The sequence below is a fragment of the Simochromis diagramma genome, unplaced genomic scaffold (assembly GCF_900408965.1).
Source record: "Simochromis diagramma unplaced genomic scaffold, fSimDia1.1 OVJJ01000321.1, whole genome shotgun sequence".
NCBI lineage: Eukaryota > Metazoa > Chordata > Actinopteri > Cichliformes > Cichlidae > Simochromis > Simochromis diagramma.
Window position 1 is genome coordinate 9975515 of NW_024386772.1, and position 27916 is coordinate 10003430.

The 27916-nt window shown below is 36.8% G+C and overlaps 3 protein-coding genes across 4 annotated transcripts; all 3 read right to left on the reverse strand.

Annotated features, from left to right (window-relative positions):
• Window positions 1-52: 52 nt before the first annotated feature.
• LOC120738669 lies at window positions 53-7212 on the reverse strand. Its single transcript, XM_040040043.1, has 15 exons — window positions 5325-7212; window positions 4843-4954; window positions 4666-4757; window positions 4424-4567; window positions 4132-4276; window positions 3826-3986; window positions 3398-3574; window positions 3100-3244; window positions 2773-2942; window positions 2509-2649; window positions 2116-2269; window positions 1894-2045; window positions 1268-1450; window positions 947-985; window positions 53-854 (listed from the first exon to the last, which is right to left on the reverse strand). Exons 1-15 carry the CDS (start codon window positions 5373-5375, stop codon window positions 408-410), a joined length of 2313 nt encoding a protein of 770 aa, XP_039895977.1. The 5' UTR covers window positions 5376-7212; the 3' UTR covers window positions 53-407.
• A 106-nt stretch (window positions 7213-7318) lies between these two features.
• On the reverse strand, window positions 7319-16279 carry stxbp2 (syntaxin binding protein 2). 2 transcript variants are annotated; one of them, XM_040040131.1, is made up of 19 exons: window positions 16155-16279; window positions 14224-14273; window positions 14061-14142; window positions 13830-13906; window positions 13661-13736; window positions 13430-13533; window positions 13066-13214; window positions 12878-12962; window positions 12169-12299; window positions 11939-12046; window positions 11768-11825; window positions 11593-11658; window positions 11063-11143; window positions 9542-9683; window positions 9311-9417; window positions 9116-9214; window positions 8935-9020; window positions 8107-8264; window positions 7319-8019 (listed from the first exon to the last, which is right to left on the reverse strand). In XM_040040131.1, exons 1-19 carry the CDS (start codon window positions 16189-16191, stop codon window positions 7940-7942), a joined length of 1776 nt encoding a protein of 591 aa, XP_039896065.1. In that variant the 5' UTR covers window positions 16192-16279; the 3' UTR covers window positions 7319-7939. The 2 variants fall into 2 exon arrangements, with proteins under 2 accessions (XP_039896065.1, XP_039896057.1); XM_040040123.1 differs by having other exon boundaries at window positions 8107-8267; window positions 16155-16278.
• A 993-nt stretch (window positions 16280-17272) lies between these two features.
• Window positions 17273-20593, reverse strand: LOC120739050 (protein PET100 homolog, mitochondrial). Its single transcript, XM_040040702.1, has 4 exons — window positions 20469-20593; window positions 20208-20294; window positions 20063-20095; window positions 17273-18245 (listed from the first exon to the last, which is right to left on the reverse strand). The coding sequence occupies exons 1-4, from the start codon at window positions 20493-20495 to the stop codon at window positions 18156-18158; spliced, it is 237 nt and encodes a 78-aa protein (XP_039896636.1). The 5' UTR covers window positions 20496-20593; the 3' UTR covers window positions 17273-18155.
• Between the last annotated feature and the right edge of the window lie 7323 nt (window positions 20594-27916).

A 27916-nucleotide genomic window follows, 5' to 3' on the forward strand; every position in this document is an offset into this window, starting at 1 on the left:
TATGCTCCAATGCTAAATGCAGATGTCAAAGTTCAGAATTCAGACCAAAGGAAATGATTCCCCATTTATTGCTGTTGGTTTTTTTTTTTTATCATGTTTGGTTTGGTTTGGTTTTTGTCACATCTTCACAGAGTTTAACAGACCAAAGGTTTTAATTCAAGATTACAATTATAATTGACAGAAAGAATAGAATTCCTTACAGTGTATTTACATTTAGAAAATTTGCAAAACTCAAAACATAATAGACACAATATGTACTGTAAATTTAGCTAGCAAAGGACTATCCTTCAAATGACCCTATAAAGCAGAATCAACATAATTTCTAATAAGAGCTTTTAGCAATACAAATAAAAAAATTTTGCTACTTTTTTTTTTTTTACATTTAAATCCCATAATTTACAAGTACATTATTTGCCACTCTTCTTCATGTCTTTCTTTACAGCACCCTTTCCTTTTCCATGCTGTGCCTTTTCCCTCACCTTTCCAAGTTCTCCTTTCCCCTTTTGTCCTTCTTGAGCCATTCCTTTCTCCAGGTGAGTCTTTTCAGTTGGGGAGAAGGAGTTTACATCTGCACTGTTGTGGCTGGTCACAAGCTTCCCCTGTTCATGTGAGCATGTAGGATGTGCTTTACCAGTCGCACCTTTGTTGGGAGATGGCGGCCTGGAGTTGTTTTTTCTGGGACTGGAATGGCTTGGAGAGCGATGCCTGAACTTAACATCTTCCTTCATAACAAGGTTTAAGTCAAAGGACAAGGGCTTGCCACATACTGGACTCAGAGGTATCACAAGGTTGTCCCCTGGGGCTCCAAGAGTTAGATAGACATCTGGAAATGCATCTGGCTCATTGGCATTCTTCTTTTCATTTTCCAGAGAAGAAAAGAGTAGTACTGAAGGCACTTCTTTTATTATGGCAGTACCTTTGGGTAATAAGTTATCTTACAACTTACCTCCTGAGGTGTGAAGCTCACAGATACACTCACTGTTACCTGTAACATGTCACAAGTCACTGAACTCAAACAGTGTTACAGAATCTCTTATCAGCTTTTTTGTTTTGTTCTGTTTTTTTCATTTACTGGGATATCAGCTTTTGTGTTTCTAATTCAGGAGGCTTTCAAAAAGGAGAATCTGTTTGTCCCATACAGAAACATATAATATTTTAGAGAATAAAAATACTGGTAATTTGTTATACTCTACTAATGTGTGTTTATTTGTTATATATTTGTCTACAAACTTGAATGTACTGAAAAATGGAAAAATGAAGAATTTACCTTAGCTGGGAAATTAGACTTCTTCTTAAATTCTCCCTTGGGAATAAGTGAAGCAGATTTGGGTAAGGCCTCAGTGGAACCAGGCTTTCCATATGCCATTTGAGGTTGTGAGGCAGGTGTAGGACACTTTTTTGAAGTTGTAGGTGTACATTTAGCCACTGTGATCTGTGGTAGTGGAGAGACCTTACGGAAAAGAAATGATGAGAGACCGTTAAACTGGCAAGCATTTTGCAGAAAAACAAATGATCAGTTGCAATTTATTAAAATATAATCAGCAGTAGAATGGTGGAAAAACACTCTTAATTGAGGTTTTTGACAGAGTGGTAACTACATTTAGAGCCATGAAAGAAATTTTGGTCATGGTTGTGTAGTTACAGTACTGTAGACAAGCCAAAGGTTACGAGAGATAGCCTAAGGTCTACATAATGGTCATTTACAGTTAAATTTAATGGTTGGATATGATGGGTCTCTAAGTATGACAAACTGAGAGAGAGAGAGACATGGTGTCCTGCATGCACTTAACTTCTGTGGGAGTGCATAGAGTTAAAAGAATATATATATAACCACATTTATTACACTTTTCTTAATTTTCACAGTACCAATAATTTAGATGTTGTGTAACTTACTGGGATTTCAGCTGTTGTATGTCGTTGTATGTCTACTTTTCCTTCAGAATTTCCACTTATCCCTGGCAAGGTAGGAAGTGCAACGCGCTGATCATCTAGTCGTTGCGACTGACTGGAGGTGATGATTTTGAAGAACGCCTCTGCTTCTGCGCCTGAAATAATTATTCTTGACATTTCAGAGACAAAATACTCATATTCAAGTGCACTGTGCATTTTTCTGACCTATGGGTACTTTATTCAAAGCACTGCCATTGTGTGTAGGTGAGGAAGGTGTGCTTCTGCTGGGTTGTAAAAAGCAGCGTTGCTCTTCCATGCGTCCACTTTGTATTCGACTTATCATTTTAAGGAACTGCTCCTCCTCAGCTGCGGATATTCCCTAAATTTTTTTACAGAAAGATATGTCATAAGAAATGGGACAACTCTCAAAAAGACATAGCAAACAGAGACTGCCATTAAGCAATCAATACAGCTATGTTATTTCTTTAAAAGACTAGATAATAAAAGTTCTAGTCAATCACTATATAGTTTTTGTGGCTTGCTTAAGAAATATAAAATTACAGGGCAGAAAAAGTATAGGTAAAACAATGTTGAGTGATATGTGGTATGAACATTGACCTGCCCATGCTGTTCAGTTTTGTCACGGTTTAATGAGGCAGACCTCCAAGGAGGTTTACCAGATGTGCGCTGAGCTGATGGGGTACCCAGATTCTGGAAGATGTGGGGTGCAGAACATCTCTGTTCATCCATCCTTGAGCCCTGTGGGTAAAAAGTTTGATTGAAGCAAAACTGATAAATCTATATGTGCAAAAACTTCGTGGATACTTAACAAAGAAACAAAAGCTGTGAATAACTTTTCGCAATGTTACATATAGGGCCAACCTGGACTTTGGAAACCAGATAACACAAGTAGCTTGCATCCGTCTCAGCAGCAGTGGGTGTTAATGTGGTACCTCCATTCTGTATTCCAGGTAATGAAGGAAGGGACACTCTCTGGTCGTCCAGCCGTCGGCCCTGTGAGTTGGCCAGTAAGCTGAAGAAATTATCAGAATCTGGGCATTGGATGTTAGAGAAAAATAAAATACTTGTTAGCTTCATTGAGAAATGTATGCGCTGTTATATATCAACGTACAAAACAACTGAGTTTTCATTTAGAAAAAATATCAAATGCAAAAAAAGAAACAAAGGGAAAATTTCCTGTTTTCTGACCTTGGGGGATTTCACTTTGACTGAAATGGTGCTTAGGTGTGGACTGGGGTGTAGCATTTAGGACACATCGCTGTTCATCCATCCGGCCATGGTGGGAATTACTAATTAAGGTAAAAAGATCTTCCTGTTCAGCTGGAGTCAAGAACTAGATGGGATAATGTGAATTTTGTTAAGTGAATGAATAATACAAAAATATAACACATGCAAAAAGAAATAGGGTGATCTAAAACCTCATTGTTTAGTGTCGATGCTGTTTACAATTTCTTTTGGGGAGCTAAAACTGAAAGCGCGGAGATACCTGTTTTTGAGGATTTTTATCCTCACTTTTTAGTTGCTTTATGTCTGAACTGGAGCTGAAGGAGGCTGAGCGTAATGGGTTTAAACCGGGTTCAGACTGATCCTTGTTTGATGAACACGGTGTCTCTGGGGGTAGGATTTGAGGTAATGAACACCTTTGATCATCCATTCTGGAGCCCTGAAAATAGATTAGGTCAGCATTTTTGATCAATAGGTTGACTATAAATACATAAAATAATGTGGTTATTAAACTCTTAACTAAAAAGCTACACTTGTAGTTGACAGCTGTGGAAAATCTGCCTCAAATGTTTTAATGTGGCATTCCTGTTAAAACAGACTCAAAGCAGTTAATATCATCATTTCAAGCAGTCAAGTTCCATGCAGCATTTTGATACTTTGTATTAAAAGAGAACAAAGAAAATTCTTTACTTGAACTTTAGAGACCATGTAACACAAGTAGCTTGAATCTCCCATAGCAGTGTCCTTTTCATTTTGTAAGCCTGGTAATGATGGAAGCGACACTCGCTGGTCATCGAGCCGTCGGCTCTGAGTGTCGGCCAACAGATTGAAGAACATTTCAGGATCTGTCACTGGTCAAATACAGCAAATTTTCAATATAAATATTTAATCTGTCAGAACCTGAAACAGTCAGGTTCATAAAGGAAGTTTAAAATGATGAATGCAATTTATTAAAATGGCAAGAAATTATTGAATTTTCAACCATGTTTAACATACTTGCAACAGTTTTTTTCTCTGTGTATCTGGGTGTGCAAGGAGCACTCTTGCTAGGATCCAATGAGCAGCACTGGTCCTCCATGCGTCCACGCTGTCCATAGGTAATCATCTCCATGAACTTTTGCTGTTCAGCAGATGATTCTGACTTTTTGGGTTAAAACAGCATGATAAAGCTTCAATGAATGGGGTGATGTATATGTGATAACAATTATTAAACAAGTCAACATCAACAAATCTAATTGTTACAGCTATCAGAATAACACTGTTATAACTTGTTAACACATTAACAGACCTTTATAGAATTTGAGCGTTCACGTTGAGAAGGAATCTGTAATTGGTCAACTGGAACTGACAGATGCTTCCTGTTTCTATCTGGAGTACTCTCAGTCACTGAGATATGAGGTGCAGAGACATGATGATCATTACGTCCACTTTCCTGAGAAAACAGGTAATAATTGAGAGCTGATGTAATTTAATCATCAGTTTTACTTGTACAGTGTATCCCTCATCATATTATAGTCATAAGTCTAGTACTTGGTAATTAAATCCAGGCAACGATAAATGCGAGTTGACATATTGTCCCTGTTTATTATCTGAAGTATGGGATGATCTCTCATCTTTTGACCCTGTGGGAAGCAAGAATGAAACAATCAATAATCAGGCCAAAAAAGGGAGATGTATACTGTACTGTGGTATTTTCACTATTCCAACCTGCAGATGTCGTCTCTATTTTAGCAGGACTTAGAGTGCAACACTGTCCGTCCATTCGTCCACGCTGTGAGTAACTCATTATGTCCAGAATCTGCTCTAGTTCTGGGGATTCCTATTCAGCATAGAGATTGTTAAAATTGTTTGAACTGTCAACATTATAGTTTCTCAATATGAATAGTTTTTTCAGACCATCTTGACTCAAGGTCAAATGTGAATCTTAATGTAAAGATAATTCATCCTAATGGCTAATCTTTTTCCAATATCACAATAAAGGTTCTGTAAAGCTAACATTGAACATTAAAAACAAATTAATTATAGTGTATTACATCAATACATGTATCTATTATGAAGAACTAAAAATGATAACACACATTTCTTTAACTAATTAGAAGAATTAATATATTTCTAAAATCTAAAGAATATAGTCCTCCCTATATAATTAGAACAAGAACATAGAAAGCAGTTTTGCACTGACATCTTACCAGCACAGCATCAGAGGTTTTAGATTTTGAATCCATCCCAGCAGCTGCCATCAAAAAAATAACTGAAAAAAATAATATAAACCCCAAATGAAAACTAGATGCAAGCAAAGTGTTACAAAAAACTTCTATAAAAGATGAACTGTTATATGCATAAATGAAATAATACCGAATGATGCTTCTCTCAGTGTGTACTGGATATGAAGCGGAAGAAGGGTTTTAATAGTTTAGTGCTGAGTATAAACCGATTGCCATTAAGACCTCAGCGTCTGCCCTGTTCTTCATATTGCCATCTGTAATCCCAGATGAAAACATAATCCTCAGAGGGATGATCTTTTTTCGTGGTAGGTGTGCATGCTCTCCTTTCTGACCTAACACTTTACTTAAGGTTCATGTTTACATTTTAAAGGCCCCACTTTCACTTCACATAGAGCAAGCAAGCAGGCAGGCAGCAGATAGACAAACGGGAATCCTAGAATGGTACTATGACTGTAACCCCAAGGCAAGGGGTTACATGAGGAGCATGTGGGACCTGACAATGAAACAACTAGTAGCTCAGTTTTCCAACACGCGAAAGAAGCAACTGCTATCAGAACTAGAGATTTATGTGATATAACACAATTGATACAGGAAGGGGGAGCCAGGACTTCAGGTCAGTGGGAAGTGTCATCATCTCCACCCTCCTAAGAAGTACTGTAAGCTGCCCATACCTTTAGGCCTCAGAAACTGCCAAGAAAAGACTCGCAGCTTTGGTTAAAAAAAAAATGTATACCATCAAAGGTGTACGATCCCCAGAAGGGACTAGTCCCCAGTCTAACTGCAGACCAGTAACCTGCCTCAGTACAACATGGAAACTCCAGTCAGTCATCATAACAGCTAAAATGAAGAGGAACATGGCCCAATACATGAAATCCCAGAAAACACCAGTGTCAAAACACCAGCTACTGCTACCTAGAGCAGTCATTCGAGACTATAAGACCATACTGACCAACCTGTGCACTGTCCAGATTAAGTACAAGAAAGCCTATGACTCAATGCCCCATAGATGAATCTTAGAATGTCTAAAATATCAGATCATCAGGACCCCAAGAGCCTTCATCATGAATTTGATGGGGAATTAGCAATCAACACTAGAGAACAACACTTGCAGCCAATTCTACAAGTCACCATCAAGTGTGGGATTTCTGTTCTGCATAGGTCTGAACCCCCTCAGGCAGATCATTAACATGGATATGGATACAGACTACGGAATGGAGCAATCGTCTACCATCTCCTCCACATGGATGACGTCGAACTGTTTACCAGAATATATATCCAAAGCACTCTGTCAGTGCAAAATGTTCTTCGTTTCATCCTGGAATGCCATTCCAACACTCACTAACCTCACTCTCCTACTTCCTGTTGGCCACAGACCCCAAGGGTGCTGGACTTTGGGTGGGGACCTCTCATTATGAGGAGTTTTTATGAGTTGACATCAGTGACATCTATCTCATCCTGAAGCCTGCTTATTATTCCACCTGGGTATCTAATGACCGGTAAGGACTGTGTAAGGACTACTCTGCTACTCTGTCTTCTGGAAATTCCACCCCTTCCAGTGTGGATCACCTTTCCTCTCTTTGTGACCCTTCGATCACACTTATATAGTCAAAATGACATCCTGATATCCTTGCTGTGGATCTGGTGAGTTGGATCAGTAAATTGATGTCTCACTTATTCCCAGCATACAGATTAATGTCACCCATGTGCATGTTGATTAAGGTGTGGAGTGATCATTAACATGTATCCGCTCTTAGTGATGAGCTGGCTTAGGGGGTTGAGGCCTATACAGAACAGCAGCAGTTTTTGAAAAAATAAAGTTAAAATTTGCCTATATGGAGAATACTAGCAAACTTTTTAGCATAATATGAACAAACTATACATTTTTTAACAAAATGAAAATATTATGCATATTGAAGCATACTAAAAGGTCCTATAGAAAAGAAACAAGACAAATTAAATTCAATATTTTTTTTTTTATTTTATTGCTCATTTCCATCAACAAATAAACAAGCACCCACTGCTCTAGCGCCCAGCAATATATTAAAGTATCTAGTAAATGTGCAACGGTCATAACACAGCAGTTCTGACATTATTACTGAGATGAAAATTTCAAGAAGAGGGTTGAGGGAGAGAGTTACCTAAAATAAAATATTTTTAATCTACTTTTAAATCTATATACAATATGTCCTTCAATTGTGTGCAACTACAATATACTTGAATTAAGAGATTTCTATGAGGTGAGAGCTGCTCTTTCTTTGTAACAATTTTTGGAATTTCTGACAAAATAATTACGCAAGTCAATTACAACAAAATTAAGAATTTAAATATGAATAGAATAATCAAAATATTAATATTGTTTCATTTATTACTTAAATACAATTTCAATCACAGAAGTATACAGAACCCAACTAACAACAAAAGAGCACACTATAATAGAATAGTCACAACTGCTTTCTTACATGACTACATCTAAGATTTCATATCAGAGATGTCAGAGAAGCTAAACAGGACAACAGAAAGACATCAGTTTAAAGGAACAACCAGACTCCTACTGCAGTATTGCTGTCCCGACTTGGGGATTACGGATCAGAATTAGTATCTTTGTCCAGAGTCTTCAAGTCATTGAGGAAGCTGGTTGGAGTTAGGATGTGAGATGATCCTGTCAAGGAAAAAAAAAAACAATATTTAAATAGCAGTTCAACAGTCAGGTTCATCAGTCATAACTTCTTAATTAGCAATTGCTTACCAATCAGGACTTCCCATTTCCCATCTGTGGCTCGAGTCACTTCATAAGCACAACGCATCTCAGAGTATGACACCCCACCAATCACAAAAACAATGAGACGAGGGCCAGACCGATACTCCGTTGGAGACTTATTTTTGTGCCAGTGTCCAAAACGTGCACTGCTGTAAAAGAATTTCGAAAATGATTGAGAAACATAAAACTATTACTAAAACTACAGCTCCCTTTCAGCTATTTATTGATTTTCTGACATTTATTATTTCAAACAATAATTAATACAACTGTCACACAATGGCTCATTTTCATACCGTGTTGTCAGGAAATTGACCCTGATGAATAAGTATGAATGTGAAAATACTAACAGAAACTCCTGAGTTTTTTTGTTTGGTTGGCTGGTTGGGTTTTTTTTGTTTTGTTGGGGTTTTTTTTTTTGGTTTTTTTTTTTTTGGGGGGGGGGGGGGGGTATAGCCAGTCTATATTATTATCAACTTCTCCATTTTAATTCTGCATTTTGCTTAAAAAGTAGAAAAGTACCGGAACACTCCACAGATCTACAAGCGTGGTCAGCACCATCATTATGATGGGAATTCCCTAGGGATTATAGAGTATTCAAAAATGACTGAAATTTACCCTTTAAACTCTACTTCACTTTGTCAAAAGCTCGGCTCTGATTCATTTAAAAGGTTTTAAGGGGATAAAAGGTTTTATTTTATAAGATTATCTGTCATTTACCCCACTTGTTGCTAAATACAAACTGTTTTGGAAAGAGATCTACCCATCTATCTATATATATTTATTTATTTCTCAGATAGAGGGAGAGCACCGACCGACCTGACTGCAGTCTGAGTTGTGTTGATGGGTGCTGGTTCAGCGATGAATGGCCACAGCTTTTTGTCCAGTTTGTCTTCTATGGCATTCTGTGATCCAGAAACAGATGTTATAAAAGCTGTGTTGTGAGCAAAGGTGAGCAGGTCTGCCAGTGACATCTGAAACCTCACTTAGGGCTTAATACCTCCATGATGTCCTTGACGGTGGGTGTCCACCTGGAAAGCTGGTATGTGCTTTCTGTACGCTGCTTACGATCTGGCAGTGTTTTCCCAGAATTGCGACCCTGAAAAACAATGTATGTCAAATATTCAGGGTTTTTTTTTTTTTTAAGTTTTATAAAATTCTCAGTTCCACAGCATGAAACTGTAGCCAAACTTACCCCAGCTATAATATTACAGCCTAGGTTCTGCAGGTTGTAAATAATGTTGCTGTCGGCCTGAATATTTGCATGCTGGATGAGCTTGGCAAGGTTCTCCTCCCCAATGCCTGAATAGACAACCAGGCAATGAAAACACTGTTTGCTATAAATAAGTAACGACAAATAAAGCTTCTCTTCAATGTAACAAGATTAGGACTTAAAAAGATTTAAAATGTTTTGAGATCTTCTTACCCTTCTTCTTGTGAAATATGAACAGCAGTATGATGCGGATTTTGTCAAAGGCATCAATGTTACCATCTAAGAGCACAGGAACAATGCTCTTCATGGGATCTTTCAGTGGTTCCCCTTCTGCATTTGCTACCATTGCAAGGTCCTGTGGAAGAAAGCCCTAGTTTACTATCAACCTTTACTGAATATCATCAACTTAAGACAGGCAGTTAAGAGAGGTGAATGAAACCACTTTATTCCCCTTTCCCCCAACACACGTTCTCTTTCAGAGCCATGATATTGCCATAAGACTATTGCAACAAGAAAATCTCAGATTGCAAAGTAAACCTCCAGATTTGCATTTGTAATCAGGTACGTTATGTCAACATAAAGCTAAATATTGGGTACACTAGCTATATGTAGCTTTGAGATTTCCCCTTTTTTGCAATCCTCCAATAAATGGTCACTTGGTACTGTGTAACTGCCTTAAATAATTTTGCTAACCTTACATGAATTTGGACTAAACTTTATTAAAGCCAGCAGCAAAACTTTGCGAGCAACTGAAAGATTATTTTATTTGCAACATTACACACACATTTGTAATGGGCTTCCAAACAATGTAGAACAAATGACAGCTGACAGAGAGCTGTTGCCATTTGGATCATACTGCAGGTCTTAAGAGCCAAAGCATGCCCAATGGATTAAAGAGACAGCTTTCAGACATGCTGACAATCCATTAGTGCAGTTGAGCGATTTACTTATAAAAAAAAGGCCCCATTAACACTTGCACCTCATAATGCCACAGCCATGCATAGCTTATCATTTCTCATGTGCTTTTCACTCATCTGATACTGGACTAGATATGGCCAAACATTTCCCCTCAGGAACACAAGGCATGTCTGGCACATATAACTAAAACACTGGGGTTTGGCTCCAGTTTGGATTGTGGCTTTTTTCCCAGGTCTTGCTGGTGGAAGAACTTCTACTGTACCAAGTGGTACATCTGTGTTATTACATGCCTTTAAGCTTACAGTAAGCTCACAGATCTACGATGATTTACGCTGCTGATGTGTAGTTTAAAGCGTTTTACGAAATATTATTATTTTTTAGTTAACAAATAAAAATATCAACAGACCAGAAGCAAAGAAGCACAGGAATTACAAAGATACATTTCAGGTCACTGAATGTGATGAGTCAATGTAGTTATTCCATGTCAGGCATTTTGTTTAGACAGTCTGTGTCAGTGTATTGCATTGTGCTATTTGACCATATGTGGCAGAAATGTTACAACCTAATAGACTTTTATTGCATTATAATTAATATTTGAAAACTATTAGGTTCAGTAGTCCTCAAAGATAATAATTTTGATTACATTTTTTAAGTAGACATACATGATAACAAAAGCCAAAAACTGAACTGGACTTTCAAAGTGTAATTTACCAACAAAAAACAAAACAAAAAAAAAAAAAAAAAAAACCACTATGCTGACTGCTGCAAGTCAAACATTTTATTACAAAAAATTATGTTGTGCACAAGGCTACTAACCTGCTCCACTTCACAAAGTTTATCAAGTGAGGCCTTGAATTTCTTCATACAAGCTTCAGCTAGGTGTAAGTGAGTGGAGTACTGTAAAAAAAAAAAAATTACATTAAAATACATTACTAATTACTTACTTTAACATATGGCATCATATTTTTATTAAAAAAAAATTAAACATAATTAAGACTGACAACTCTGATATAAAAAAAAAAAAAAAAAAAACGTTTTCTAGGAAGTCTTGTCATAATGGTCAGATTATAACTAGAATTTTTTTGGCCCAATTTTGATCCAACTAAACTTTAGCTGGCCCAGCTAATGCTTAATTAGGCAAAACAACCATGGTCTAAATTGTATCTAATTTATCATCACAAATGTATCCTAATATGCTTCAAAAACATTTCCCTATTTTTAATTAACGGTCTAAATAAACTGAACAGACAGTGCTTTTGGATTAGATAAATTAAAACAAACAAATAAATAATGATAAGAAGTTACATAAGGGTTTGTTTGTTTGTTTGTTTTTTAATGTAACTCACCATGCTCAGCTCCTTCTGATACTGTGGCATCTTCTTTAACATCTGAGACAGATCTTTGATATTGGCCTGAAAAGAGAAACATTTTCCCCAAAGTTCCATCATAACACAAAAACAATACTCATGTTCTATCGTGGACTTTTCAAACACCTGAAAAGATAATGCACATAACACTCACATTGTCAGTGCACATCCTCTTGCTCTCACAAAATGTGCGAAGAAGCTCTGTCACCTTCCTGCAACAATCAAATGAGAAAATTAGTAGACACCTAACGCAAAAAAACTTTTTTTACAATGACTCCACAATCAAGTTGTAGCAGTCGTAGAAATGTTACTGTGACAAACATACTTGGTGACATCAGCAATGTGCATGTGTCTGAGCTGAACCCAGAGTTCATCATCTTCATCCAGTAAGACGTCTTTCTCTTTTGAGTTCCCAATGCCGGTTGTCTGATAACTTTAATATCCAAAAATAAATTTAAAAAAATGTTTAAAAGTCCACAAATGGAGAGACTGGTATACCAAAGACAACACACCAAACAGACAGAGCAATATAAAAATATAAAGGTAGTCCCTTACGTATAGATGTCCTGTTTGATGTCTAGCAAATCGTAAGCCATTGCTTGGAAGGTCAACTCATGAAGAACAGGTGAGACGGGATCAAACCCACGGTCAACAATGATTAGCTGTGATCGCGCCTTATCTGGACCCTAAAAATAATACAAATTAAGGATATCATCCAGTACTTTTGAAATATATGATTTAATTTAAAGATTCATTAAAAGAGACTGGCTGAAAGTACACATTAATTAACTGTTGCAATGTCATGCAATGAAATCAATTAATTATCAATTATTATAATTTAGCATCACAGCTAGATGTAGAAAAAAGAAAAAAAAGAAATGCGTACAGCATAGTATGATAAAGCACCTGACATGCATAGACGCAAAAAGGGAACAGTAATACATGCCTTTTAAGACTCATCTCAGGAGCAAGGAAATGTCAGCTAAGAAAAACAGAAAAGAAGAAGGGAAAAAAAGGACAGGTCCAGCAAAGGATGAGAAAATAATCATCAGGAAATAAATCCCAGAAACCAAAGAAATATTCACAACCTGTTAAGCTGAAGAGCTGCAGAATCCCAACAGAGGTTTATTCTCTTACATGAGAAAGATGATTTAGCAGGAAAAAAAGCAGTGTAAACATTTTGTTCACCATTTTTTTTAAGATTTGAAATTACACAGCAGAGAACGTGAGACATCGAGTGGTTGAAGACCAAAGTATTTCCTACCTCTCCCATGGTTGGGTTTTCAGCTTTGTGAGCAATGAGGCGCTGATAGACCTCTTCAGCCAGTCTAGCATTTTCCTCAGGTCCCCTAAAAACAAAGTAGAATACAACTTTAAAATCAGCATAATACATTCAGTGGGAAAAGATTTATTTGTTTAAATCCATCTCTCTTCTCATGAAGGGGCCCATACTTGCGATAACGAACTGCAGGGTACTCTTTGAGAGTGTCACACAGGGTCGCAATCTGCTCTGCCACATTTTCCATCATTTTATCTCTTGTTTCATTTGCCTTAGAACTGTAGAAGGAGTACAAGGATTTTGGGTCATCCAGTGAGAAAACCTACGGGGACAAGAGAAACTGTGAAAGGTATTGCCTGTCACAATAAACCGACAGAGAATATTACTATAACTGATTGCAGCTCGGGAAAACGTTTGTCTTTTTGCCATACAATTAAATGATTAACTGTCAAATAAGTTTTGTCCAAAACCAAAAACATTTCTAATGAAATGTCCAAAGACAATTTGGACTCAATGAAATATAAGAATTTTACCCACCTGCGACTCATATGGAAGAAAAGCAACATTGATCTCTTTTAAAGTCTTGATAAATTTTGAAACTTTGGCTCTCCCAATCTCAGCAAAGAGAGGATCTGGACAAGCTAAACAAGGGCAAAAAAAAAAAAAAAAAAAAAAAAAAAAAAAATGAATTAATGTCAGTTTTAGCGTTTTACACTGAAGTCTGGAAAAAAAAAAACACATTTCTCATATTTATAGTTCCACTCTTACTGTCAGTGAAGAAGATGTGTGCTGCCTTGTATGTAAAGGCTGCATCTTTGAAATCATCAATGAGACCATGAACCGACTGTAATTGAAAACATATTCATCTTTAAAATATTATGCACATGAGAACAATCTTGAAGATATGGCAACATTAAAAGACGGAACTCTTTTGAACCTTTGCAGATGGGGTGATTAAATAAATGGCCTCCAAACTGGAGATGGGTTCTCTGCGTTTATTGATGTCCTCCACAACTGAAAAACAGAAAAGACAATATGATTATTTCAATGTCATTTAAACGTAGAAAATGAATTAAGTTGGCGCATTTTACTCTTCAACAGCTAAAAGTTTGATCTCTCATTTATTTAAAAAACTAAACTAAAAACTATGAATTATATCCATACTTACTGGTCACCCCCTCCGCCAAAATGTCAGACATCTTGCAACAAGAGGACAGAATTCTTGTGGTCATGTGATCCACAATAAGAACCTAAACAAAGGCCACACAGTGGTAATAAATTCAGTGCAACAAAAAAATCAAAAGAATTTCTTTTTTTGTATCTACCGTTACCTTCCATTCTCCATCCTTTTTCACACTCTTGATCACACCACTGATGATTTCTGTAGATGAAAAGATAATTTTGTGATGCAAGAACCCATAACCTCATAACAAAAACGAGCTAAAACGGGGTCACAAGTGGAGTAAATTTAGCAACAATAATAATAAAAAAATACTTTATGAAACATTCATATAGTCAAAATGCTCTAGATTGTTGTTGCAGCATTCATTAGTAATTTGAGCTTTTCATGAAATGTAGCTTACTGAATAGTTTCCAAAGAATTTGTGTGACTTATGAAACAACAACAAAAGTCAAAGGTCAGCTCTACTGTCAAAAATTCAAAAAACAGGAACCCTTTTTAAACATATTTAACACTTGCAGTAACAAACTTGCTTGGGTGCAACTTCCTGGTCTTATATAGACAGAAGCACAATTGTTCCAGTGACGTCCCAAGCACAACAGCTAAGGTGTGGTACGTGTGCTAAAACAAACAGCCAAATAGTCTCCTGCAGTGGACCACTGTTCCCAAAAAAAGTTTTCATTGAATCACACAATAATTAACTAGGGTACAGAAGAAAGGAGTGTGGTAGGAAACATCAAAAGTTGAACTGCACCAATATGATGTCTTCACTTCCTTGTTAAACCACGAATTGAACCTGATTGAAAACATAGATTCTGCTCCCTAAGACATATGACTCACTGTTTTCACAATAATAGCTGACATAAATAGCTTGTTATGGGAGTTCATAAAGAAAATGTGTTCTTTATTCCGAGTTAGCCATCACTGTAATCACTATTTTATGATTGCTGTATAAATCCTGGTAAGGTTCCTGGTATTATGGTGGCTACTGAATATATGTGTATTATGGTTCAGGGCTTTTGAGAGAAAGAAATGGGGGGGGGGGGGGGGGGGATTTCTTTTTTTGCACCAAGTGTGACCTTCGTCACTAACTAATGATTTTCCAGGTCGCTCATACAGGGAACTGGAAAAGATTATACTTTCGAAGAGTTTTGTTAAAGCTAAAAAAAAAAAAAAAAAAATTACCCAGTTTGCAAGGAAACTTCCTTATGGGGATTTATTCTCTCACTGCTCTGAATACAATATTGAATATGAGATTTTATTTGATATTTTTGGCATACTCCAAATAGGTTAAGTCATCTTGTATGGACAACGTTTTCAGCTAATAATAGCAGATAGTAAATTACAAATCATACCGCTTTGTAATGGTATGTTTTTTTTATTTTTCAGACTTCTTAAAAGAAGTGAAAATGTGAGATGAAGGAACATAAGCCCAAATTTAATGCTTCTAAAGTCTAGCAGAAGCAATTAGCATATAATTACAAATAAGCATTACTAGATGAGCCTTGTGAATACGTAATGTTTTAACCCCGGCATGCGTTTTGTTTTTTTTACTTTCAACGCAATGTACTACAAGTTATTGTGTAACAAAAGTTGTGACTTCCTGACGTTTTACAGCCTAAATGTCCAGGATGATTTAACAGATCACAAGCGAAGTTACTAGACTTCCCTTTCAGATTAGCTAGCCTGGGTTAGCCTATAACTTGGACTGTCACAACATTTTCAATCCCTAACGTCGCGACTTTTAACTTTCAAGTGTGGCTAATGTCACAAAACACATGAAACTTCAGCAAATTAAGCAAATACTGCTATCACTACGTGTAACACAATACTATTATTTTATTTATATATATATATATATATGACTTTTTAAATGATGACATCGGTTCCTTCGGCAACGTTAGCATATATATTAGGAGTGAAGCAGGAAGAGTTGGTGAACCGTCATCCACAACACGATTTTGTTTAATAAATTGAACGTCAGTTCATCAAGTTACAGCGATAAAGGTTACAATAAAGTACTTTTTTTTAACTGTAATAAACTGCTACAGTGAGATTAGATACAATAAATATGTCACTTACTTTCCCCGACTACAGCTTTCAGCCCAATCGGTGCCATCTTGACAGCAGTGCTCTAGAGAGTTGGTCACTTCCTTGTGGTCTAAGCAAAGCTTCGAAGCATTTGAAAGCTAAATACTGCCCCCTACTGTCAAATATATCACCATTACAAGAGTCTCGTGCTTTGGACTTTTTATTTGCCCCGGTCTTATGGAACAACCTTCCTGTTGCTATTCGGGCGTCTGACTCTATGCCACTGTTTAAATTACGGCTGAAGACTTATTTGTTTAATCTTGCCTTTCCACCTAGTTAACACTTGGTGTGCGTTGGTACATTTTTATCCGTTATACTTGTGAACTACTTTTATATCTTATGATTGTCAAGGTTTTTATAATTGATACGTGCCAGGTCCTTTCTCTTTTCCCTCCCATCTCCCTTTTCCTATTTTATTTTTGTCAAGCACCTTGGTATACCCTTGGTTTTTTAGTGTGCTTTATAAATAAAGTTTATTATTATTATTATTATTATTTAAGTTTTTGATTTAAATAACAAACACGTAGAAGTATCCTAGACTGCATTAATGAGTTATTTTCGCCTTAAACAACTGGACACAATGAAATTAGTAAGCCTTTCTATGGTCGTTTTGATTGGTTCAAGTGTAGGCTACATCCATATATCACCGCTTGGCTTCTGTCATTTACATCTATTATCATAAAATGAATAGCACTTACCTGCTTGTTACATCATAAAACAGAGAGCTTAAATATGGCTTCAGAAGTGAATGACAGTTGTAAAAGATAAACAGTAGTAAGAAAGAAATTCACACTCTCTCTCACCAGTGGCCCAGGAGACAGCCATGAGGGATCCAGCTGGCTGTATTGTACTGCCAAATATATTTGAGGATATGAGCTGACGAGCCAAGGGGAAAATCTGTCAGCACTTCAACACCATTGATAAAAAGTTTAGCTGTTGGCTCTCTCAGATGTAAATATTTATACTTAGATTATATTTCCATTTGGTACGACTCCTTCAAAATGATTAATGATTTCAAATCTTCAGGATGTGGGAACAAGTCTCACCTCTTAAAACAAGTAGTAATGAAAAGTTGGGCAGCACAGAAACATTAATTCAAGGAGATATGGTTTAGTAGAGTATCAAGCCTTTACTGAAGGTGTACAAACTCTAAGTGTTGCAAAGGAAGCAGTTATTAGCCATTATTAGTGTAATTTTGTTTAAAACATGTCCTACGTTTTGCATAATATGAGATGCACTTTCATATAACATCACTGTCGTTCATTCAGTAAATAAAAGCTTTTGCTTTAATAAATAAAACATAACAAAAAAAAAAAAACATATATGGTTTGCTAAGTATATGAATAATCAAATAATCAAGCAAATTCTTCCCCACAGTGATACATGGAAAATGCACTTACAAAATATGACATAACTTAATCATCATTATTAAAAATACCCAACTAGCATCATTCATTCAAACAGAAAGCACATCAAGTTGTGCTAACTGGAAAACAATTGGTTTATTCTGTTAATTATTTTAGAGGAGTTTGTGGAGAACTGATTTATAGTTAGTTTTTATTTCTGTTAATCTGAAGCACCATTATCTAGAATACAATGCTGCAATACACTACAATATAAGTAATAGGACAAGGTAAAAACATTTTAGGCACTGCACCTTGCAAATAGATAATAATAAACTAGATTCAATCTGATGTACAGCTCAGTATTTATTTTAAGGCAATGTAACAACAACAGCTAAGAAAACAATTGTACCATTTGAAAAACCATGTGTGAAAAAAAAAAGTTGCCCACAAATGAAAGCACAATAAACTTATTAGGCATAAATAATTATTACCCAGCGAATCTTTGGGAAGAGTTAATCTAGCAGAAATTTCCAACATGAAATGGGCATACTCCAGTCCAACTTTTTTCCTTGGGCCTCAAAATCACTGCCAGACAGTTGGTATCATTGGTAGAGGGTGGAAAATCATTTTCTTCAACATGTAATTTTCAGTTCTCAGATTCCAGAGGAATATTTTTTAATAGCCGCTGCTCCTTACGAACACGCATTCGCTCTTTGAAGTCCTCCAACTCTTTTCTCTGAAAACAGATATATAGAACAACCATAATCAAATAATGTGCTGTTTAGCAGTAACTCAGCAGTCTTTATGAAAATACTGTTCTTTTTGAACAGGTCAAAGACATTGAGCTATTGACAGACAAATCAAAATTTACAACTCCCCTATTCTTTTATGAACAGTCCATAAACATCTGGGAACTGAGGACAATAGGTGTTCAAATTTTGGAGAAGACTGTTATGTTATGGGATGATGTAGGATTCTAGCTGCTCAACAGTCCTGTCTGTCATATGTTTTTGGTTGATGTCGTGCCAAATGTTTTCATTAATGCACCCCTGAACCATTAGAGATAAAGGTTTTTGAACTGAGCAGTGATAAAAAGCTGGATAGCTCCTCTCCTCCTAATAACAAAGAACACTGTGTCCATGTTTTCCAAAAAAGAATTTCAAATTTCAATTTGTTCCACCACATAACAGTTTTCCACTTTGCTCAAGTTCATTTTAAATAAGGATTGACTCAGCGAAGACAGCAGTGTTTCTGGATCAAGTTGCTTCTTCTTTGCAATATAGCACTTTAACATGCAATTATGAATGGTGTGGTGAACTGTATTCATGAGCCTTTGCAGCAATTTTCATGACAGAATCCTCCCTATTTTTAACACAGTCCCACCTCATGGCCTAGAGATCATGAGCATCCAAGACTGATTTCCACCCATGTCCCTTGTTCACAGAGATTTCTCCAGATTCTTGGACTCTTTTGGTAATATTATGTACTAAATATGACAAAGTCTTTTCAATTCTAAATTAAGGACGATTATTTCAACATTATTGATCCACAAATTTTAAATGCAGTTTTTTGAAGATTAGTGAAACTCTGCCCATCTTTACCTCCCTTTTTAAAATGTCTTTTTTTATGTTTACACACAGCACACACACACAACATGTTAGTCACCTTTTGCCAATTTACCAAACTGGTTGCAAAATGTTCCTCCACCTGCTTCTTTTTATTACCACTTACCTTTTCCCCTCCCAACTTTTTTAAGACATGTTGCTGCCATTAAATTCAAAATAAGCTAATATTTTTCATGAAACAGTAAAACATTTCAGTTTAAACATTTGACAGTTTTCTATGTTCTACTGTAAATAAAATATGGTTTTGAAATCTGCAAATTATTCTATTCAATTTTATTTAGATTTTAAACAATGCCCAAAGTTATTTTGTTTGCTCTTCATCTAAGTCACAACTATTGATGAATACAGATTTGACTAACACAGAGTCATCATTAGTCCATGCTGGAAATAAAATATTTGAATGTCTGTGCTAGAGTACATGTGTTTATGGCGTTATTGAGATACTCCTCCTTATAAATAAAAGCACAAAGTCTAATTACTGACAAAGCCTTTCCCTTCTCGAGAAGGACTGGTTGGTGTGACTTGATGATAAAACCTTTCACAGGGTCCTAGAAAAAACTTTACAGATACACAAAGCTGGGAAAGACTACAAAGCATTCCTTAGGAAGAGGGTATTTGCCAGCCAATACACACTCCATACAAATTCTGGATTCCAGTTAATTCTAACAGTGGGTCTTGTGCAAAGATCATAACATACAAACCTGATAGAAGTGAAAAAACCCACAGAGGCACAGCAAAATACGCACGGACATCAATACAAGATGGGGGTTTTTCGCCACTGAGGTTCTACAAGTTACTAAATTCAACAATTAACGTCGTTTTTTCCAGCCTGCACTGTGAGTGATTCCTAAAGGTACTCAATGCAGATAAGAAAAATACAACCCTTGATTTGTGTTGATCGCAACTAACTTGTGTGCATTTTTTTTACCTGCGATTCCTCGTCGGGGGGGAAGATTTCCCTCTGTATGCCACAAAAATAGACAACATGGCACAGAGAAAGATGCAAAAATTGTTACTACAAGAATAATTATCTAGAGAAGACCGATACACATGACATAAAATAAATTTCTAACCTTTCTCTTCACTATATACTCTTCAAAGTACTCTGCTTGATTTGAGATCCAAAACATGGTCACAGGAAAGGAGAGATACAGCATCATCTGTGCAAAACAAATAACACACATCGGTTTTTAACATAGAGTAGAAAACTGTACCTCTGCTAGCATAATGAAAACGGCTAACTAGAGCGAAAACGAAACCCTAGAAATTCGAAAGGTCTCAGAATGTAGGGAAAATATACATGTCCACAGCCTTAGTATAAAATAAATACTTACTCGAAATACCTCTATTTTAACACCCATTTTCACAGTGAATATGGACAAGCAACCTTATCCAAACTCCTACTATAAGCAAAGACCTTCAAACTACTTCCGGGTTACGTCTAGCGCAAGAAAACTATGGCGCATGCGTTGGTGGTTGTGAGAAAAGATTTTTAATAGATAAAAATTGAATGTGTCACTAAATCTGCTGCAATATACTACACAGTACACATTTTGGCTCCTCGATCAAATCAAATTTGTTTCAGACAAACACTTTTACATCGCACTAATGTTTGGATTATGGCATTATAAACCGAGGTTGTCCACAGAGGGGCTCCAAAACCACCGATTCTGTCCAAATGTAGTTGATCGGTCCTTTCTGAGTAATATTTGCAAGCGGATATTTCAGATAACTTTGATTGGTCCAACCTGAATGGTGACTGCAATTCTGTAACTTTGATATCAGCTTTTAAGTAATTTCAGAACCAACGAGTGCACGCTAAGCACCATACTTTGGTATAGTTATGTTTATTATAGCTTCAGTCCTTAACGTGATGTATTCCTTCATCACCTGTCCCAGCTACCATAGGGGGAGGGGGACGGTACACCCCGGACAGGTCGCCAGTCTGCCACAGGGCTAACACAGACAACCATTCACACCTATGGACAATTTAGAATTACCAATTAACCTAACCCCACTAACTGCATGTCTTTGGAATGTGGGAAGCCTGAGTACCCGGAGAGAACCCACGCAAACACAGGGAAAACATGCAAACTCCATACAGAAAGGCCCTGGCCTGATGATACAATCAAATTCAGTACCTCCTTGTCAGGCAACAGCGCTAATCACTGCGCCACCGTGCACTTATACTCTTACCTGTTTATTTTTTGCTCTCCCTCATTTTGTATGAGAAAAGAGACAGAGGCCCTTTTAAATGCTTGAGCACCCCTAAAAAGTGTCTAAACTCACCAATATATTCCTTCAAATGCAAAAACTCAGTTGATGCCTTCTTTTCCCCCAAGCTTTATTTCGAATCTTGAAGAAACTGAGAAAGGTAACAGAATAGCTTTGGGTTGTAAATACATACAAATCGATCACAGTTACAGAAGGAGGAGAAAAAAAATAGAAGAAATATTTCAGTAACATTTAATTGCAGTTTCATCCCTTCACTTGAATGCAAAGTTGCCGCTTTTTAAACTTTTAAGTAACCAAGAAAGGTGATGAAATAGGTAAATGATGCAAAAAAAAAAAAAAAATACAAACAAATAACTGAGTTAGATCAAGATAATAAAATATCAATAATAGTAATTTAAAAAAAAAAGAAAATCTTCTTTTGTCAGTGTGGAACAAATCAAGAGGTCAGCAACATGTTTGTCTCAATAATCATAGCGGGCATATTAAAAATTACTATAGAAAAGAGAATACCATATGAAACATTAAAATTTTTTTATAACATTATACACCTTTCCAGAACCCTTATGTAAAAATAACAAGACCAAGGAACACGTTTCACGAGATTTTCATTCTTTAATTTTTGAAAGAAATTGTTAACTGGACAGAATCTATGGATCCGCTTAAATGAGACTTTGAATTAACTTTCTAACTTTGTTAGAAAGATCTTTTTGTTTGTTTAAGTCAATATAATAACAGACTGTTGCTGTATTGGGCAACAAGTTTTCCGGCAACTTACTTGCCGGAAAAACAAACGTTATGAATGCCATCTGCACAGGGTAAGAAGACAACAGACGAGAGCTCCTCATTTGACGCTGAAGTTGCAGTCCGCGATATTTGTGACGCGCTCTCTACGTCTTCATCTAAAGACCTACGCGTGACGTCATCAACAACGAGAGGTGTTCAGGTTCCTCGGAAAGAAAGATCCCGCGCGCCCTAGCAACCTGAGAAACACAGGTAAAGGCTCTTGTTTAAAACGTTGTTGTGGCAGTCATGTTGTCTGTGTAAACCGAATGAATAACCTGCAAAAGAAACGGTAACAGCGGCGGAAAGGCCTAAGGGAGCGCACTGATGACCGGCGCCCACTGAGACCATTCTCTTGCACGGCGGCCTGTTTTTGGTAGCTAGCTTGCTGCTAAAGCTAGTTGGTGGTTGTGGATCAAAAGACACAATAACCGCACCTACAATGTGTGTGTACATGACACTCATTGTCTGTCTCACTCAATGTTAGCCACAACTACGCTAAAATAGTTAAATAAGTGATGATGCGATCATCATGTTTGGCATCTATTGCTAGTTTGCTCGTCGACTGTCTTGTGTTGTGGGAGACGGTGACGCCGTCACGGTGATGATGGCGCACACTGGAGCTTTTTTTTTTTGCTGGGAATGCAGTCAGTTGAGCGTGTAACAAAAAAACACAACCCTTATGTGCATTTTCCAAAGCGGTGCTGTCATAATTTCGGAAATCAAACGTCTTCGTCTTGTTTTCTGTTCTGCTGTGCATGGTACCGACGTCCATTACGAAACCCAGGCAGTAATCTATGCCCTGTGGCCTAACTTTAAGATCTTGGCTCCTCGACGATTGTTGCTCGCCAGCAGTCATTACTGTGCAGTTTTTCGTTTTATTCACCACATCTGGTAATTGTTGCCATTCCAGACAGATGTGTTTGAGCATTATAGACACAGAGCATGGGCATTCATCCGACTGGGTTCTTCTAGAGATTGCTCACGCTGAGGCCCGTTACTTAACTAATCATTCTAAGGCTTTGCAGATACGAAGCTTGGGAGTTTATTTTTCAGTCTTTCAATCTTTGTAGTATTTTGGGGTGCAAGTGTGTGACCATGCACAGGGTAGTAATCTAAAAATTACTGTTTGTACAAGCTTCTTTCCCTAGAGGCGAGTAATCATGAAGTCATACAGCATTTTAAAGCTTTAGCATAACATTTACTGGTTATTACCTATGGACATTCTTTTCATTTTCTTTGAGCAGTATCCTTTAGGTTGTTGTTTTATGTATATACTTTAAAAGCCATGGTTGGATTTGGATTTTTGTGATTAACTTATCACCACTGAGGTGATAAATTATTCACCTGAATTTAAGGGATGTTCTCATGTGTGTACACTGTGTGTGTAAATAAATAGGACCAGCTGGGTCAAAGGCTAGTTACTGAGCAATGAGCAAGTCAAACAAGCTCACGGGGCTGAACTATTGATCACATTACTCCTAATTCGTTTTCCTTGTCTAAACTTATCATCTGCACCATAAATTAGCAAAGAAAGACTGGGTCAAAGTCCTTTGAGTAATCGGGTAGGCAGTATATCTGAGGGATTCCTAGAGCTGAACATACTTTTCTTACACCTTTTTTGGTCCTGTTCTTTCTGGTTTAGTTGCCATGGTAACAACATCCTTGGCCTAGTTGTGAGTGACCCCTAGATCAAAAACCGTGTGGTCTGAGAACAAATGAACAAGCAAACAAAATGTATCCTACTGGTTGTGTATGTATTTCCTTTATTTATTAAGATTGAATCACTGACAGGAGTCTTAATAGCTTACAACATGATCTTTTTGATTTAATCAGTTTATTACATTGTGACATCTTGGGGTGAAATACACAGTATTAATAATTTATGTTGTTTTTTGCTTTTGAGGTTTACCTTTGTGTTACCCATTCAATTTTGAGATGTTTATTCATTGTTTTATTGCATGTCAGAGCAATTTGCCTTAGTGCACTGTTAATCATTCAGATAAAGAATCCCAAAGTTGAATATGGTCATCTGAATGTAGCGTTTGGAGTAGGAGAAATGTTTTGTCTCTGGTCCAAGTAAATTCTTCAGTCTCAGTGACTGCAGGTTTCCCCAACATTTTAAACAGTACATTTACATTATAACCAGAACTGGCACTATTGCCTAACAATGGGCTGTGAGCTCAGTTTCATGATCTTTAAAATGCAAATTGTCATGACTGTTGATTAGTGGCCATGAGTACCATTCACAGAGAGTTGGCTGCAATCACTGGATTCTGTGATTGTGAACGACGTACCCTTAGGACACCTGGGTGAAAATCAAATCTCAGTGATCACATTAACTTGGTGGACAAACACAGCAAGTTCACCCAGGAGGATATGAAAAATAATAGGTTAGCTTTCTTCAGTTTCATAGTCAATGTGTAACAGTAAACCACTGCATAGGGATCACTAAGGTTTGACTCTAATCATCCACTGGAGCAAAAACTAGATATCACTAGGGCACTACAACACAGAGCTAACACCATCTCCACAGACACAGACATGCCACAGAAGAACATCATAACGAAAAGCCCTGAGTAAATGTGGTTACCCTAGCTGGATATTTGTCAAAAGTTGGAAAGTACCTTAAATATGGTCAAAGTGATACAAGAGAAAAGGACAACCAATTCCTAAATGAAAACCTTCATTAATCCCTTAATATCAGAACAGGTGAGACACATTTTCTCAAAACACTATCACTGTTGTTTTCAAACACCAAATTGTGCTACACCAAAAATTGGTAGACCCCAAGATTTAGTTCCCCCAACAAAGAGTAATATAATCTATGTTGTTAAGTGCCATGGACATTACAATGAGTTATTTATCAGAGAAACCAATCACCCTCTGGCTAAGCACAACACAGAACTACCTCATCAGGCCAGGAGTCTGCAGTCTGTTTACATCTGCACTCCAGTGGTCACTTTTTCAATATTGATGTTGATCCATCCAATGATTGATGTGCACATCCTGGACAGTGAGGAATCCTAATTTGAGTGAGGAGTCAAGGATGCCATTTATGTGAAAAAAGAGAGAGTGTCTCTGAACTGAGGAGGGGGCCATCTTTCACTGTCTTACAATGCTGTGATTGTGGCCATGACAATTTGCATATTAACGATCATGAAACTGAGCTCACGGCCCATTGTTAGGCAACGGTGGTAGTTTCGGGCATTATGCAGATGTACAGTTTAAAAGGTTGAGAATTCCACCGACAGCTGATACTGAAGAAGTCACTTGGAGGTGTGACGAGACATTTCTCCTGCTGAAAGTGCTACTTCCAGATGAACAGAGTCAACTTTCTGGGGTCAGAGCAATTTTTATTTGGTTAAAGTTTTAGGGAGTATCTTTATCTGTTGCCTTAATATATCCTTTCTTTAGTTTTTATTATTTTCGTTTTTTTTATTATGTATTGTCATTTTTATTATGCCAGAACCTGACTGCATCATGTCTGCCCTTGTGGTTTAGTAGTGTTGGCTTGTTTGGGGAAAATAACAGTCTACTGTTATGTAGCTATCAACACTATGAGAGCGTGGTAGCTAAACATAAGCTTACATCAATGCACAACTGTTGGCCGTGGCAGATTGTAGTGATAATTCCTGCTATGCTCCACCTTTTACTATGAAGGTATTTGATACATTGTTGTTAACGCTGCTTTATTCAGACCAATCAGTATTACATTTTTGCTTGAAAGTTTTCCATTGCGTTATTCTCTATGCTGTAAGATTGAAACCTAAAGTTGAAGAAGAAAGTGTTGGCATGATATCTATCAAAACATTTTTAATTATTTTCTATTAACTGTAAAAATCTATAATCTGTGTAGGGTAGAGATAAGAAAAACATGATCTTACTTTGGGGTAAAAATGTATTATTGCAAGGGGTGTATGTTTACCTGGCTGAAATAACATTTTGCTTGGATAGGGGCATGATATGCAGAGACAGTAAAAGCAAAACATTAAATGAAACAAATTGAAAGTTGTCAAAATTGAAACAGAAAGTAGTAGTCTCTAGAATCAGTCAGGCTTTCTATTTTTAGACCTTCTTTAAGTGCCCTCCTTTTTTTTCAAATGCAGTCTTTTTGATAAAACTTGCATGTCAAGGCTAAGTTGATATATGTCTGATGATAGTGAGGTTATTAGATTATTTATTCTGGATTCTTTATTTCATAGTTGAGAAAGTTTTTTGTTTTTTTTTTTTGCTACAGAAGATATTAGGAACTATATAGTATATATTGCATTGTTCTCTGGCAGAATGTCATCAAGTATTTCACTGCAGCCAAGAATGGGTATTGTCAGGATTTCAATGCTGAAATTATTTATCAATACCTATACTTTTCCATAAGTCTGTTGATGTTTTTTTTCCAGTTCCTGGTGTAAATTAATAACAGAACAGTAGTTATGCCTACCATTGACACTTTGGGCTTCGAGGACCTAAGGAACATTTTCATGTTAAAAAAACACAAGGCAGTGAAATAGAGACATTGTAGTTTTTAGGACATATATTTTAGTGTATTTTAACACTCCTATTTTGAACTATCTAATTTGCCAGCATGAAGGTAACTTAGAGTGACATGGGTGTAGTCAATCAAGGCATAAGTGTATGTTGTTGTGTTTTTTTGTGTTGTTTTTTTTTTTTTGTTTTTTTTTTAACAGTTTCTTTCAACTTGGAAATAAGGTTCTACCATAGAGTGAAACAAAGTAGAATGAAAGTGCTGTATCACAACCAGTGTTGGGAAGGTTACTTTTAAAATGTATTCCACTACAGATTACAGAATACATGCCCCAAAATGTATTTTGTAATGGATTCCGTTACATTACTCAATGAGAGTAACGTATTCTGAATACTTTGGATTACTTAATATATTATCAAGCTTTTTACAACTACATGAATCTACTATTGATGTGTGATTTATTACTATTACTCAAGAATACTCGCCATACCAATACCAACTACATTTTTAAATCTTAATATAAATGAGTAACAGTAGGGTGGACATTACATAAGGCTGCACTTTTTGCAGCAGTCTCGTATAGAAAACTATTCCACACGTATATAAAACGTATTAAAGGTGACCTCTGGCTAATACATCGGGTTCTGTGTCGGGCTCGCAACCGAAAACTAGCTTTACTTTATTGTCTGGGTCAACTTTGCTAGTGAGAGGCAGAGAGAGGCGTTGAAAGGCTGCTCCAACGGAACTTATTGTTTCGGAGGAAAACGTGAACACAGTGTACTGTTCAGTAGGGCTGGGCTATATCATACTGTTCACGGTAATACCGGTGTAATGTTGGGCAACGATAAGAAAATGAAATATCGCGATAGAATATGGGTAAAACGCGCATGAGCAGTGCTTATGTTTACATACACACATGGCAGCGACGCAGAATGAGAAGAGCGAAAGTGGATCGTTGAATGAAACGGATGAAACATTGGTTTGTAAAAATGCTGCAATGTCAGTGGTGTGGAACTGGTTTGGCTTTCGTCCGTCAGATATTTAACAAAGCACTATTTTTGGTAGTGCATGCTAGTGGGCCGTTGTTATAACAGTGTTGTTTTCTTTTTTGGAAAATACAGCACACTTAAAATCAATCCTTTGATTTTCTGAAAATCGACAGTGCCCCTTATAATCCCGTGTGCCTTATGTATGAATTCTGGTTGTGTTTACTGACCTGGAAACGATTTTATGTGGTACACGGCGCTCGAAAATCTGTCAAATGTTTCAGTACGACTTTGC

Excerpts from the sequence above, each read along its gene's own strand:
- stxbp2 (XM_040040123.1), bottom strand. The coding sequence starts at position 16,191 with ATGGCACCGATTGGGCTGAAAGCTGTAGTCGGGGAAA. Across the intron at positions 13,907-14,060 it reads TTTGGCGGAGGGGGTGACCA|TTGTGGAGGACATCAATAAA; the intron begins GTAAGTATGGAT and ends TCTGTTTTTCAG. Across the intron at positions 11,826-11,938 it reads CACATTGCTGATGTCACCAA|GAAGGTGACAGAGCTTCTTC; the intron begins GTATGTTTGTCA and ends TGATTGTTGCAG.
- LOC120738669 (XM_040040043.1), bottom strand. The coding sequence starts at position 5,375 with ATGGCAGCTGCTGGGATGGATTCAAAATCTAAAACCTCTGATGCTGTG. Across the intron at positions 3,575-3,825 it reads ACATGGTCTCTAAAGTTCAA|GGCTCCAGAATGGATGATCA; the intron begins GTAAAGAATTTT and ends ATCTATTTTCAG. Across the intron at positions 855-946 it reads TGAGCTTCACACCTCAGGAG|AAGAATGCCAATGAGCCAGA; the intron begins GTAAGTTGTAAG and ends GAAAATGAAAAG.
- LOC120739050 (XM_040040702.1), bottom strand. The coding sequence starts at position 20,495 with ATGGGTGTTAAAATAGAGGTATTTCGA. Across the intron at positions 20,295-20,468 it reads TTAAAATAGAGGTATTTCGA|ATGATGCTGTATCTCTCCTT; the intron begins GTAAGTATTTAT and ends TGTTTTGCACAG. Across the intron at positions 18,246-20,062 it reads CCCCCGACGAGGAATCGCAG|AGAAAAGAGTTGGAGGACTT; the intron begins GTAAAAAAAATG and ends ATCTGTTTTCAG.